The 14,069-nt window shown below is 40.4% G+C and overlaps 1 protein-coding gene across 12 annotated transcripts in view; it reads right to left on the reverse strand.

The window, feature by feature from the left end:
* USP6NL (USP6 N-terminal like) overlaps positions 1-14,069 on the reverse strand; it is a 187,142-nt gene that overhangs the window by 5,307 nt on the left and 167,766 nt on the right. For all 12 annotated transcript variants that reach the window (XM_019933241.3, XM_019933245.3, XM_073801538.1 and 9 more), the window contains 4 exons: positions 11,178-11,272; positions 10,455-10,520; positions 10,263-10,362; positions 7,615-7,767 (listed from right to left, as the gene is read on the reverse strand). In XM_019933241.3, the coding sequence (XP_019788800.1) occupies positions 7,615-7,767; positions 10,263-10,362; positions 10,455-10,520; positions 11,178-11,272 (414 nt within the window). The remainder of the gene's footprint in view (positions 1-7,614; positions 7,768-10,262; positions 10,363-10,454; positions 10,521-11,177; positions 11,273-14,069) is intronic.

Genomic DNA, 14,069 nt, shown 5'->3' on the forward strand with positions numbered 1-14,069 from the left:
AGCGCACAACAGAGTAACTGGACTGGCCGATTGATATTCCATCAGATAATAACATCAGCCTTTTCAGGTTGGTGTGTAGGAAACCTGATGGAAAACATAACCATTAAAAAGAAAAGGAAAACAGTGGCTCCTGGAGAGAGTGCTAATTCATGCCTGCAAGACGCACGCTACAGGGACAGACAGATCAGCTGTAGAGATCCTCACGCTGAGCCCTCCAAGCCGTCCCACGTCCCCACCACTCGATGGCTCCCGGCAGCCTGCAGAGAGCCGCCAACACTCTACTTCCCATGAAATCATTCTAAATGTTTCTAAAAATTCTCCACAGCGGTATTAAAAAAACAAAAAAGGAAGAACAGATTTCAAGCTGCCCGGCTGCTGCAGGTTGCACGCCTTCTCCCTAGAACACCGTCAATCAGCGGAAGCCTCACCTGCTTCTCTCGGCCCAGACCCTGCGTTGGGGTTTCAGTCTTTATCAATTCACAAGTCACGAAAACAGTTGCTTGAAATTAGGTTTTTCGAGGGTTAGCTATCTGCTATGGTTTGAATGTCTGTGTCCCCCTAAAATCCATGTTGAAACTCCCCAGCGTCACCTCCATGTAATGGTGTTTGGAGATGGGGTTTGGGAGGTAATCAGGTCACAGGGTGCAGTCTCGTGATGGAATTAGTGCTCACACCCTTTCCACAGTGGAGTAACGGACGGGGCCACCAAGAGAGCTGGGGTCTCCTGGGTTTTTCCTCCCCCCCCCACCTCAGGGACTGCAGCCACGGGTCCCTCTGAGTTGTGGTTGACAGTGGGGTGAGGAGTGGCCCTGGCAGAGCAGGAGGAATGCCCAGCTGGAGAGGCAGTAGTCAGACAGGGGGTTCCGGACCCTGCGCGGGCAACCCACCTCCTTCTGCTGTCACGCCTGCCCAAATACACCAGAGGGGGTGACATTGAAGAGGGAAGGAAAGGCCGGTACCTGATTAATGTGAGTGACGTGCTGGGCAGGGCCTGGCACGTGTAGCCCTGGGACAGAGCCACATGCCCTGTGTCCTCTGAGGTGGACGGGGCACCAGAGCAGGGGGCGAGTCACCAGAGAATAGATGTTTGCTTTTTCTCTTCCTCAGCAATGTCTGTGTCTAAAAACCACCTCCTGGTTATGAGCTGAATTGTGCCCCCTCAGAATACCTATGTTGAAGCCCTAACACCCCGAACCTCAGAAGGTGACTGCATTTGGAGATAAGGCCTTTACAGAGGGGACTAAGGTTAAATGAGGTCAGCGGAGTGGGCCTCTCATCCAACGTGACAGGTGACAGTATAAGAAGAGGCGATGTGGACAGAGAAACACACAGAGGGAGGACCACGTGAAGACACAGTGAGAAGGTAGCAACTAAAGCCAAGCGGAGAAGAAACCAACCCTGCCCTCACCTTGATCTTGGACTTCCAGCCTCCAGAATCATGAGAAAATCAATTCTGTTGTTTGAGCCACTGTCTGTGGCGCTTTTGTTGTAGCAGCGCGCACGGACTAAGACACTACCCTTCGGTCTACATCCTAAACCTCAAAACTGATTTGCTTTTACTAAACACAAATTTTATGGATTGCTTTTCCTGTTAGTGAAAAGTCACATATTTCACATATTATTTATGATCATCTGCTTTTATGGTTCTAGGACATTTTCAATGTCAACAATGTAATGAAACCAACTACAGTAATTAAAACTTAATTTAGGGGCTTCCCTGGTGGCGCAGTGGTTGGGAGTCCACCTGCTGATGCAGGGGACATGGGTTTGTGCTCCGGTCCGGGAAGATCCCATGTGCCGCGGAGCGGCTGGGCCCGTGAGCCATGGCCGCTGAGCCTGTGCGTCCGGAGCCTGTGCTCCACAACGGGAGAGGCCACAACAGTGAGAGGCCTGCGTACCGAAAAAAAAAAAATTATTTTACAAAACCAGGTCAAAAAGATAACTGAACACAATAAGTGTGGAGGGTGGACACAGGCAGTAACAGACCCACAGGGGTAACTCGAGTTCCGTTACTTCACAGATTCTTGTGATTTCCTATGGAAACGCAGACATTCAGCTGTAGCTACTTACTGATGCTGATAAAGATAAAGGGCATCTTTGTAAGTGTGGTACCCAGAATTTAAGCAATATTCTAGGTTTGGAGTAACTGAAATGCAGTACAGTGGGGTTTAATAAGGGACTGATGCAATGGAAGAAATTTTTTAAGAACACTTTACAGTGGTGGTGGGAGAGAGAACGTGAGGGGGAAGAGGTACTAGGGGAGAAAACTGAACATCACGTCCTGTTCCTGTATTCTATTGTCCATAGACTTCCATCCTGAAATCCTTTGGATACATAAAAGGTCCGTATCAGTAAAGACTAATAGGACACAGGGTAAAAGGCAGGATTACAAAAATAAGGCACATATTTCTCAGGAGAAGGAATAAAAAAGTGAGAAGGAAGTAATGGACTGAGGTGGTAATTTCATGCCTGAAACAAAATGGAAAGGTACGTGTCATCCATACAAGGGAGTTTTAATTTTTCAATATAATGGGTAAGAAAAGTACTCACCTTACACTTAACACTACTTTATATTCAAGTCAATACACGAATTTCTCTAAGGAAGAGACATTAATATTCTAGGCATCTACACATTATATTAGAATTAAAAGAAAATTTTAGCATGTTCCATTTACTTAATGGTCAAGAGGCCAAAATCCACACCGGGAAAAAAAAAATCTGTGACTGTTCTAAAATATCAAAAAAGCAGCTTCTTAAAGTTCTTTCATGGTAGCCCATAATACATTTCCCTTTCACCTTAGCAGAAGATAGCCTACTTAAAGTGCAGTCTTACTTATTTTGCAGACCTTCCTATAGCATCTAAAATATTAACAGAATTACAGGTAAGGTTTTGACAAAATGTCCACTCATTCAAATGTAATTAATCTTATTAGAATAACGATATACCATTCAAATAGTACCAAAACATAACGGTTATAAATACCCAAGATCTATGTAGCTATGAAACTAGATATAGCAGGGTTTGGAGAAAAAAAAAAAATCCAGTGCAGACAAAAGGACATTGCGTCTTAATTAATTTCTGAATGTCAATCTCTCACTAGGAACTAGGATTCTGTAAGAGGTGCATGGTGAATACCTCGACTGTACAAAGACATTTAGAGGATATGGCCTCTTTGCCCCCATAAAGATTATCAATAAGCATGGAAGAAAGGAAAGTAATTTGAAAAAGGCAGCAGACAAGGATATAAGAAGGAGCTCTCTAAAATGGAAGTGCTTAAGAAACCTAATTCCTCCCAATTTTAAGGACAGTAATGCAAGTTAGGCAAGGAGGCCTTGCTTGGTAAGGGTAAGCTTATTCCCCGGTGCCAGGGCCGGTCCGCAGTGCTGGGAACAGTGCCAGGCTACACCTACTGTCCATAGTGACCTGGGACCGGGGAGCAGGGTAGGGCCACCAGCAGTTGCTGACTGATGACACACGGACTCTGCCACGTCCAGTTTATTCCTGTAAGCGACCCAACCCCTCTGAACAGCGCAGCTCCTCGGTGATTCAAGAGCGAGCAAATGTGCACTTGCTGTTGGCATCTCTAAGGGTCCTCAGGGCCACCGTGACCATGGGAAGGGCTGTCTCTCAAGAGGAGTGAGAATAGGGTGGGAAGGAGGGACCAGAGGGGAAAAGAGGGGAAAAGAGAGAAAGAGGGGGGAGGAGGAGGGGAGGGAGAGGACGGGAGACAGAAGGGAGGAGTGTGGAGGGCAGCAGGGCGGGGGGGGGGGGGGGGGGGGGGCACGGTGGAGCATCGCCCCACCCCCACCCCCCGAGGCCGCTGGGGCCCGTGTGTCTGAGCAGGGACCTGTTCCTGTTTCTCAAAAACTGAGCAAGGCTGAGTCTCGGCAACCACAGCACCAAAACCCAAGGGCCCTGCGCCTGGGGGAGCTGACCTCTGTGTGTAAGTACAAAATCAAGAAAAAAATCTACCCAACCTCGTTGCAAGGCGATTCTTCCGTGAAGATTAGTTATTCAACTTTCCCTGAGCTGAAGCCATACTAGGCAGACCCTCCAAGAAGTACGTATGCCATCGTCATATTTTCATATGCTAATGAATATCCCTTGCCCTTTCCCACAAAAGTAGATCCAAATAAGCATTAAACATTCTTGTACAATCTCTTCATAGATTCACCTTAACCTCCTCGAACTACCTGTCCCCCAAAACACACACCGCTATACTTGGCCTTTGTTTGGTTTAAGTATCTCCTTTCACCCTTAAGCAACTGAGTATAACTAAAAGATTCAAGCATAACTGATGTCAAAAGAGATAGCTATAAACAGGCAATAAGTACTAATATTTATTATGCACATTTTCCCCTGAAAACCAGGAGTTTAAATGATATTTTTCACTAGCGTTCCATTATGTGAATGGTGAGTATTTTTATGCCAGTGCCAACAATTAGACTACTCTGCTCAAAAAAAAAAAAAGGAACTACAGCTTGATATATTTCAGGATAAACGCAAAAATGCTTATTATTTTTTCTTAAATAAGTTTTTTCCTTGAAAAAAAAAAAATAAGAAAGAAAAGCCACCGAAAAGAATACTCCTAAGCATCCCTAAAGAAATACGGGAGAGTCTCAAGCCCCTTTGGGCTGGTCCATCTCTGATCTTACTCAGGTCTCTGTCACCACCCAGTGGACACCACACGCAACTACAAGTCTCACAGACTGCCTCCGAAGACCTGAGCAGCTTTCTTCGCCCAAGGATACGTAATTACAGGAAAGTGCTCTCAATGCTCTTCCCTGTGAGCAACTTTCTACTTTTAAACTTCAGCAACAGAATACATGTACTCTGACTGTTCTAAAAGTTTTCAGTTATAAATGGTGGGGACCACTGTCAGGAAAATTTTTCTGGGACAGAATCATCTTATTTCTTTTTCCAGATTAATTAAGTCCATTTGAGGTTTCAAATATTGTCACAAAATTACTGATTTCAAATTTATATCTGAAAAACAGAGCAGTTTCATTTCTGTTTAATGTACTATAAGCCAGAAGAATATACAATTCAAACACTATTACAGCTTTCAACAAGGTGATCAAAAGAAATACAGTATGCTTTCAAAATTATAGCTATGATAGTTTCAAAAAATCCAAAAAACTTATTGTAGTTAGGCTCATAGGCTGGACTTCCTTTCTAGCAGATTAAACTTGAAAGATAAGGGAAGCTGAAAGGACATAATTATTTAACACATTTATTTTTATAAACCTATTTTAATGCCACATAAATTAAATAGATCTCTGTGAAATAATTTTTAAAACCTGTGCTGTGTGTTTCCTAGGGTTTCAAGTCACAAACACAGTACAAACTGCTGTGCATGTGTAACATCAGTTTCCACTATACAAAGAAATAGAAGTGAAAACGCACTCAAACCCTCAAAACTTGAGACAGAACACATAACTAAACTGACTTGTCTGCGTGTGCAATCGAGATACAGAAAGATTCCATCACCTCCAAAAACTGCCTCCCACTAACCTTTTGTAGACGATAGGTTTTTATATCCTAAAAAATACATTATAGCTTCATTTGTTCATTAAAAAATATCGATTGAATGCCTACTCTATGCCAGGCACTGCCCTAGGTGCTGGAGACACGAAGACACGGTCACGGTCCTCCAGGAACTTACTGTCTAGTGCAGACATCAAACTAACTGGCACGGGGGTGACGCCCAGTGAGTGTGGGGACAGATGCACACACGGGGCACGCACGTTTCCCGCACAAAATACCGGTGACCAAACTCTGTGGCTTTGGGGAGGTGGGGGACTGGCCGAGTCTTCAGGAAGGAGACAAGGCTTAAGCCAAGCCGTGTGCACTCAGCAGGGTGGACCGGGTCAGAGGCCCGGGTGGTGCGGAGCCCCCTCACCACGTTCCCCCTTAACCGCCAGCATGAGCAGAGCAACATCAACCAGTGTTCCTGTTGTTATTTATCCACCCCTCTCCTTTTATCCCCACACTACTCTCCATCCCCTTTCTACCACTTCCTAGTAAAAGATCTTACGAACGACTGCTACCAGGTTTCCTCATGTGTAAAATGAGGACGAGTACTTTTTCTTAGAGTTATTTTAAGGATTAAATGAGACAGTGCGTGTGGTATGTGGCAGACAGCAAGCATTCAATACATACTAGCTGCTAGTTAGATGCTAAATCATCCCATTCCATTACACAGGTTTTGAGATTTTATTCTCGTGTTCAAATAGTTCTATTACATACATATATTTTTTTCTTTATGTGTCTTTTACTAAAACTTGTCTTAAACTCTTTTTAAAAGTAGGCAAGACATTTAAAAATAAATGTTGAAATAGCAAGAATATAGTTAATAACTGCTGTTCCAAATGCATTCCCTGCTACAGGAAAGGATTAGTAGAAAAGGGACATCATCACACTGCACCAGGGAGGGGTGACCTTCCAGAGCACAGGTGATGGTCTCACAGGGCCCAGCCCCACACTCCATTATTGCTGTGACGGCTTGTTTTCTAGTGAATCCTGAAGACCCAGAACAAACCTCAGAGAACACGGATTAGACCCCTTGCAATTAAATAACTAAAAGCAGAGCATCTCGGTTTTCAGCGAAGGTGTGCTCTTAAAACTTCTTTCTACTGTGCTCTCTCCACATTTTCTTTTTTTCTCTTCCACTCACCCGGTATCACCCTCCAACCATCTTCCCCCATTTATCCTGTTTCTAGCTCTATTATGACCCTATTCACACTCTATTATTGTGTAAATTCTGTCTCTCCTCCGTGCACCCTGAGAGCAAGAAGCACGTCATTCTTTTCAGTTAAATCCCCAACAGAGCACCTAGCAGAAAACCTAACAGGTGGTCCTGGAAGATGTTTTGAAATAAATGAATAAAATATATTATTTAGGGCTTCCCTGGTGGCACAGTGGTTGGGACTCCGCCTGCCAATGCAGGGGACACGGGCTCATGCCCCGGTCCGGGGGGATCCTGCGTGCCGCGGAGCAGCTGGGCCCGTGAGCCATGGCCGCTGGGCCTGCGCATCCGGAGCCTGTGCTCCGCGACGGGAGAGGCCACAGCAGTGAGAGGCCCGCGTACCGCAAAAAAAAAAAAAAAAAAAAAAAAAAACATATATATATACTGCAACATACTGCCAAGAGCTCTGGATCAGCAGTCAGGAAACTCTGACTCTAGTGGCAGCAGTAATGCTGTGTCTGCAGGTTCTGCAGCTTCAGAGTTAGCATTTTAGTATCAGTTTCCTCTTCTAGAAAATGGGACTTTTACTTGCTCTGTTACTGCGTATGGTTCCACAAAACGAGATGACGAAAGTAAAAAGCGCTTACTGTTATGGTAGCTTAAAGCACCATGGTCACTTCTGTTGAAATAACATTATTTGTATATCAAACTTCCTAAATTTAAGTAGGGACTCTATTAGGAGAGGCAGATTTAATTAATGTGTTTATTCAATTTTTCTTAAAATCGAAGATTTTAAGAAATCTGATTTACATGATGTCATCACAAGTATGCTGCTGTTTTCAAACAGAAATGGCCCATGTTAACTGCACCGTGTCTTCCAATCTTAATTGTAAGTTACACATAAAGAGTCTGGCTATTTCCTTACCAGGTTCTGGAAGGTCTAACTTTGCCCGCTTTAGTTCTACCATAGAAATCTGGAGCTGCTCTATTACAAAGTCGTCTTCGAAGAAAAAATCCTTTGCCAAGGTCTCCTGAAGAAATTCCACAAGTTCTTCCATAGACAATTTCATAAGATGTTCTGAGAAAGGAGGAAAAGGTAAACAACAGCTACTTTAGGTTGAGAATATAATGTATTCTATTGTGATATATGTTTTTAAAAGGGCACAGCATACAATTTATACATGGCCTTGTGAATTTCACCAAAACTGAGTAAGACGAACATCTTTTCTGATATTAAAGCAGTCACAGAGAAAAGCAGGTACTCCTGGGGGCTTGGGGAGAGGCGAATGCTGCTAAATACGTTCTCGTTGGTGTAAGAATAACCGGACCTGGGTATTAATATTCCCCCAGAGCCACCCAGGATGACATGTGCGCTTTCTGTTTCACTGATACAGAGCTCCAACTGTTATAGGCACATCCACTTCTAGGCCTGTATTTTAACTGTCTCAGAATTTCTCAAAAATCTGGATTATTAATTTTATTTGTATTTCTACTTATGAAAAAATTCAAATTACAGATACAAAGCAGAAAGTAAAAATCAGCTAAGATCCACTAGCCAATGACCTACAAGCAGATGTATGTACATGTGTATCAATTTACAAAAATAAATGATACTCTCCATGTTATTCACCTCCTTGTTTTTCCCCCCCTCGATGGCGTACATCACTGATACCTCTCACTTCAACAAACATTTTATACCACCATCATTAACTATATAAGAGTCCATTGTATTGTACGCTCTATACTTTACTTAATTGGTCTTCTAATATTGGGCATTTAGGTTGCTTCTAATTTTTTTTTACTGTTTAAAATCACTGTGTGATTTTTTTTTTTTTTTTTTTTAGTAACAATGTCTCTAAATATTGGTAAGGCCATCAGGGAAAAAAACAAGAAAAAAATCTTACGAGCTTCAGCTAACTATTGGTCCAGATTTTGAAGGTTTATATGGTGAAGGAACTTCATGAAAGTCCTTGAGCTGTGTCTTCCTAACAAGAAAAAATACACAGCAGCAGACAAAGGTTTTCCACAGCTTATTTAATCTAATGACATGGTAGGATATAAACTAACTGTTATGCTTAAAGTTTATTTACAAAAGGTAGAGAAACTTTTTACTTGTCAAAGTTAAGTAAGAGTCTGAAGTAAAACATAATTTAAGAGGAGGAAGACAGCTACAGGGAAATAGAACATCATGTTTTTACTTTCTCACTGCTTAGGGAACATTAAACTAATAATGTTTAAACTAACTAATGTAAACTAATGATGTTTAGTATACTAAGAGTATACTTTTGCTCTACATTTTTGTCAGTTCATAATCTAGAAAGAGAGAAAAGAAGTAAAGGGGGTGAGAGGAGAGACTGATTGATTGATTTCCTGTGGTTACGATAGACCCTGAGTCTTGGGAGATAATTCATTGCCAAATTGTTTCATCTTGGTGTTGTGGTTTGCGTGTTGGGGGAGGGAGGGAAATGGACCACAACACTTCTGAATCCTCTTCTTTCAGAGTAAAGTATACAGTCGTGATTTCAAAGTTTCATTCCAACCTAGAATTTGGATAATCTGATGCTCCTGAAGGCCACGCTTTTCAAGTAAGCAATCTCATATCAAAGCACCTAACACATTCTTAGAACAAAGCCAAGCACAGCAGGGAGAAAAACTATAAAACATGACCCCAAGCACTCAATTAGCTTATAAGTTATGGGGGCAACTGAAGAGATGATCATTCAAGATAGGATGCAGAGTATACAATGAACGTGAACCTAGGCTGTGCCCTAGGCTGGAAGTGTTGTGTGAGGTTCCAAAGCTTCCAGTGACTCTCTTCTCTGCATTGTTACAAGACGAGTCACCAAAGTTTTAAGGTTGGGTTGAGACTTTAAGACAAAAAACGTTCTTCATATTCATAAAGAGAAACTCTCATTCCTTGACTTAAGGAATTCCTTGACTTAAGGCACGGCATATCAAATATACAGAGCCCTTGAAATATTGCAATTGAAGGCTTTTAAAAGCCTTGCGTTACATTTGGGCAACTGTGGACATGGACTGTACTTGCTTCAGAGGCCGCAAAGCAGCCAAACAGGGAGATGAGCTGGAGGTTCCCCAACTCTGGTCTACGGCGTGGGGCTGGATGCTTTTTTCCTGGGTGAAGGACACAGTAAAGGAAAACGTCCTCACTAGCCCTTTTAGCTAAGGGGCCTGGCTTCTTTAGTCTCTCCCTTTTCCTACTACAAACCTGAGATTCAGACCAATGAAAAGAAATAAGGGATCCCCCCTGGAAACAAATAACTAACAAGAATATTATTATTAGTGAAACATATACACTGCATTCTACTGAAGTGTGAAGATGAAAATGACATAGAGAAAAAAATCAAAGACGTTTTCCAATGTAGTAAGCTTCTGGTCATGAGGAAGAACCAATGAAAGTAAAGTGCCAACTGAAGATAATTTCACTGATTCCCAAGAATTTTTTAAACTCATTACTGAAAGAAAATGAATTTGAATTTGGGTGGGTAATGAGAAATCAAAGTTAAAACAAGGCTAGGTTTTTGTGAAATCTTTATAATTAAAACATTTTCTTACTTCTGTGTAATTTTAAGATTGTGTAAGACATAGCAGTAAGAATTCGTTCTCCTTCAAAGATATAGATGTCCCATATTCTGAGGTTTAGTGTAAAGGGAGTCTACAATTAAAACAAAACAGAAATAAGATTAACAGTTTGCCCTTGGCTGGAATTTGTAATTTTATGATTGGGCTTTGTAAATAAATACTCACCCGATCAAGGAAACATTGAAAAAACCATTTCATTGTGTAAAAACTTGTGTAGATTTCTTGAGAATCCTGGAAAAAACAAAGACTTCACAACTTCTGGATTGCAGCACACAAAATATGACAATATAATACTAAAAGTTAGGCAGGTTTTTGGAGGTAGCTGTCACAGCTAAACAAAACCATTCATTACAAATCTCTTTCGTGCTGGAGTAGTTCCACTTCTTCTCTCCTGACTCCCTCTTCTCCCTCAATTTTACTTTTGAAAATCACCCTGAGAATAAACCCTTCATAAGATAGGACTGTAATACAACACTTTGCTTCTCTTTAATATATTCTAAAGGGATGTATCCTTGCTTTACTAAATTACTGTGTTTTACAGGACAGCATGTATATGGTTCACTGAGGATGAGTTTGTAGGACTCTTAAAATACTTCAGTGTGATTAAAAAACCTCCCAAATCACTGAGAAATCACACATCCTTAAAAACTATATTGTTCGTATATATCAGCTTCAAAGTTTGATCCTATGAGTTAGGGCTGTGATAGTTCATCCATACTAAATTTCACAAATCTAACGTCCTTCGAACAACTGGGAATTGCAACTGCTCAGTAAATGACATGGACAAGACTATAAATCAATAGGGTAATTGGGACCAATGGCTGCACTCAAGTCCTCTAGCTTTATTCTTGGTGTAGGTGGGTGTAAGTCAATGTCACATCTACCTACCAAGTGCTGCTTAAGCTTGGACAAAAATTTATTCAGTATTTTTTCATGATGTTCTTGAAACCTCAAGAGTTTGGGAAAACCATGGACAAAAAATCCTAGAATATAAACATAAAAACAATACTTCATAAACAATACCAACAGAAATCTCTATTTTAAAGTGCAACATACTTCTTTCATCTTTTAACTGTCAACAACAACAAGAACAACGAATCCAGTAATCACCCCAATATTTTTCCTCCCCTCCAAGGAAACAATTGTGTATAAGCATTGGTTAATGAAACTTACAGTCTAGTATGTGTTTGCTAAGGATCTCCTATATCCTTGTAAAAGTATAAAAGAGGACAGAATATTTCTGAATTAAAAGGGAAACTAAGAAAAAACGGAAACTGAGGCCATTTATCAAAATTATCTGTTCCCTTGAAGTACTGGGTCATGTCTTATATGTACACATTTTTATAAGTTATTCTAATCTTGATTATTTATTTTGTTTCACCATTAATACATTACATAACAAACATTTTATTACCCTTTTCAGGCTTACTCCAATACCATGCCAAGGTTATTATCACTTTTTAATCCTTTCTATAAGTGATACTTAACATCAGCTAAAACATACAGCCACTATATGATCGATGTTAATATATTCTATCCCAACTGATTATACAATATAATCTATAAGATTTCTAGGAAGTAACTGTAAATGGGAAGTTAGTATTCATTTTGTGTATTTAAGTCATGGAACTTTACATCTATTTTCATTCAAAAATTTCCTTTCAGATATTCTATATAATCTGTTAAAAAGGATGCACACACAATGAATTTATCATTTATCCACATTAGTGTTTTCCAACCTGGGTTCTACTTAACTTCGAAAGATGTTACTAAATGTTCTGTTTTTGAAAGAATCCAGGAGAAATACTGTGTGTTATATGTACCCTTCTTGCCTATGTTCATGAGGCATATGAACTTCTGAATGTTTCTAAGTTGCTTTATGGACTAAAGAAACCTGGTTTTCTTCGTTTAGCTCATCTCCCAGCCTTACTGGCTCTTGGAGTCCATTTTTCCGCACAGCACACCTGTTTCCAAAAAGTGAAACTACGTCCCTCCAAGAACCCAAAGAACACACTGCTGGGAAACACAGCTTTGTAATCTTCAGGGAAGGGCTACTTCTTAGCTAATTCTCCGCTTTCTAAGGCGCGTGTAGAACTTCCCAGACAGCAACTTCCTCCCTTCGTAACACTGTCCAGTGAAGTGAGTCCATAAAAAATCCATGTCTCTCTTTCTGTGCCACTTTCATGGTCAATTTGATAGGAATGGGAGTTGGAAGAATTTCAATAAAAAGTCTGATTTTGAAAAAGGCAATCCCTTCAGTAATACACAAGTGCCCAAGGGTGCTAAGATACCCGACTCTGCTTCACTTTTCAGTGGCGTCCCAGACTTGATGTTTCAAATCTCACTTTCTTCAGCCCTCACTTTATTCTACACATTTGTAAGTGATACCACTGTCATACAGGAAATGCAAAGAACTGAGGCAACCTTCAGTTACATAATTTCACAGGCAGACCCTGAAACAAATATCTCTAAGTACAAACTTACCCATAATAATGACCTAAACTGCTTTGGTAATGTAAATGTTAGGATAGTAAAATTAATACTGCTTTATAGATTAGACTGGTGACAATAATTACTGAAAGCAAGCTATCAGGTTTGTTTAAAAGAATGAATTTTCTAAAATTGGGCGGTATTCCACATAATTACATACTACTTAAACCGTAACATTCCACTGTACTTCAAGATATATCAGCAACACCATCTCAGGGTAAAGCAAAATGAAGACTGATAAAGAAGAGTTATTCTTCTTCAAGATGTCTTTTGAAATGATACTGTCTATCGGATGGCAGCTCAATATAATGTGTCTTACTACTGGAGTCTCTTTATGGGATGCAAAGTGACCAGAAACAGTTATCATGCAGATAGTATTTATTTTTTAAAAGATTCACAGGGAACACTGAGGGAGAAACAGACAGACAGACAGACAGACAGACAGACACACACACACACACACACACACACACACACACACACAATGCCCCCACAATAACCACATGGTAAGAATGTGAGATTTAATAAACTATAGTCTATGGAAGGTCATACTTTTGAAAATTTAAAATATTACTTTAATATGTGGCAGGTTCCCTACCACGTAAAGCTTTAACATTCACAAACAGAACTAAGATGGTCCATTCTCAGAGTGATTAGTGTTAAAATTGTTTTTAATTTAGTATTATCACACGCAGTGGCACTGGGAAAATAATTTTGCATTATACGGACAAATGCCACTTTCATTTCCAAGAGAAGCTGCAATCCAAACTCTCGCAAGTAAAGTTTACTGCATATGCTTGGCAAATATAACGAGAACGTTATTAAAAACCTCCTTCTAACTTGAAAACCAAAAAATTATGCAAGTTTTGAAATATTAAATAATAAAGTGGCCAGAATATGTTATCAGCCTTTTTACTGTAAAATGGACTCAACTTTACGGCTGAAACAACTGAAACACACACATGAAATACAAAACTACTTAATTATGGTGTACCTTTCCTTTAAACACCTAAGTGTCATTTCTCAATTAATACTCTTTGACAAAGAAGCAGACATCACAACATCCAGTCAATAGGAGACATCTCACTGAATGCACGACTGTCCAAAAGTTCTGAACAAAAGCTCTCAATAATTCAGTTTTTCCTAAATTCTTCTAAACCTAAATTAGTTTCTCCTGACTGGGCCAAGTAAGGAAAGAGTTTTAAAATGTCAACAGTATACTTTGTAGTAAACACGAAGGAATATAAACGTGAACAGAAAAGTTTAGAAATAGAGAAGAATTAAATGAGA

The sequence above is a fragment of the Tursiops truncatus genome, chromosome 2, assembly GCF_011762595.2.
Source record: "Tursiops truncatus isolate mTurTru1 chromosome 2, mTurTru1.mat.Y, whole genome shotgun sequence".
In the NCBI taxonomy this organism is placed as follows: domain Eukaryota; kingdom Metazoa; phylum Chordata; class Mammalia; order Artiodactyla; family Delphinidae; genus Tursiops; species Tursiops truncatus.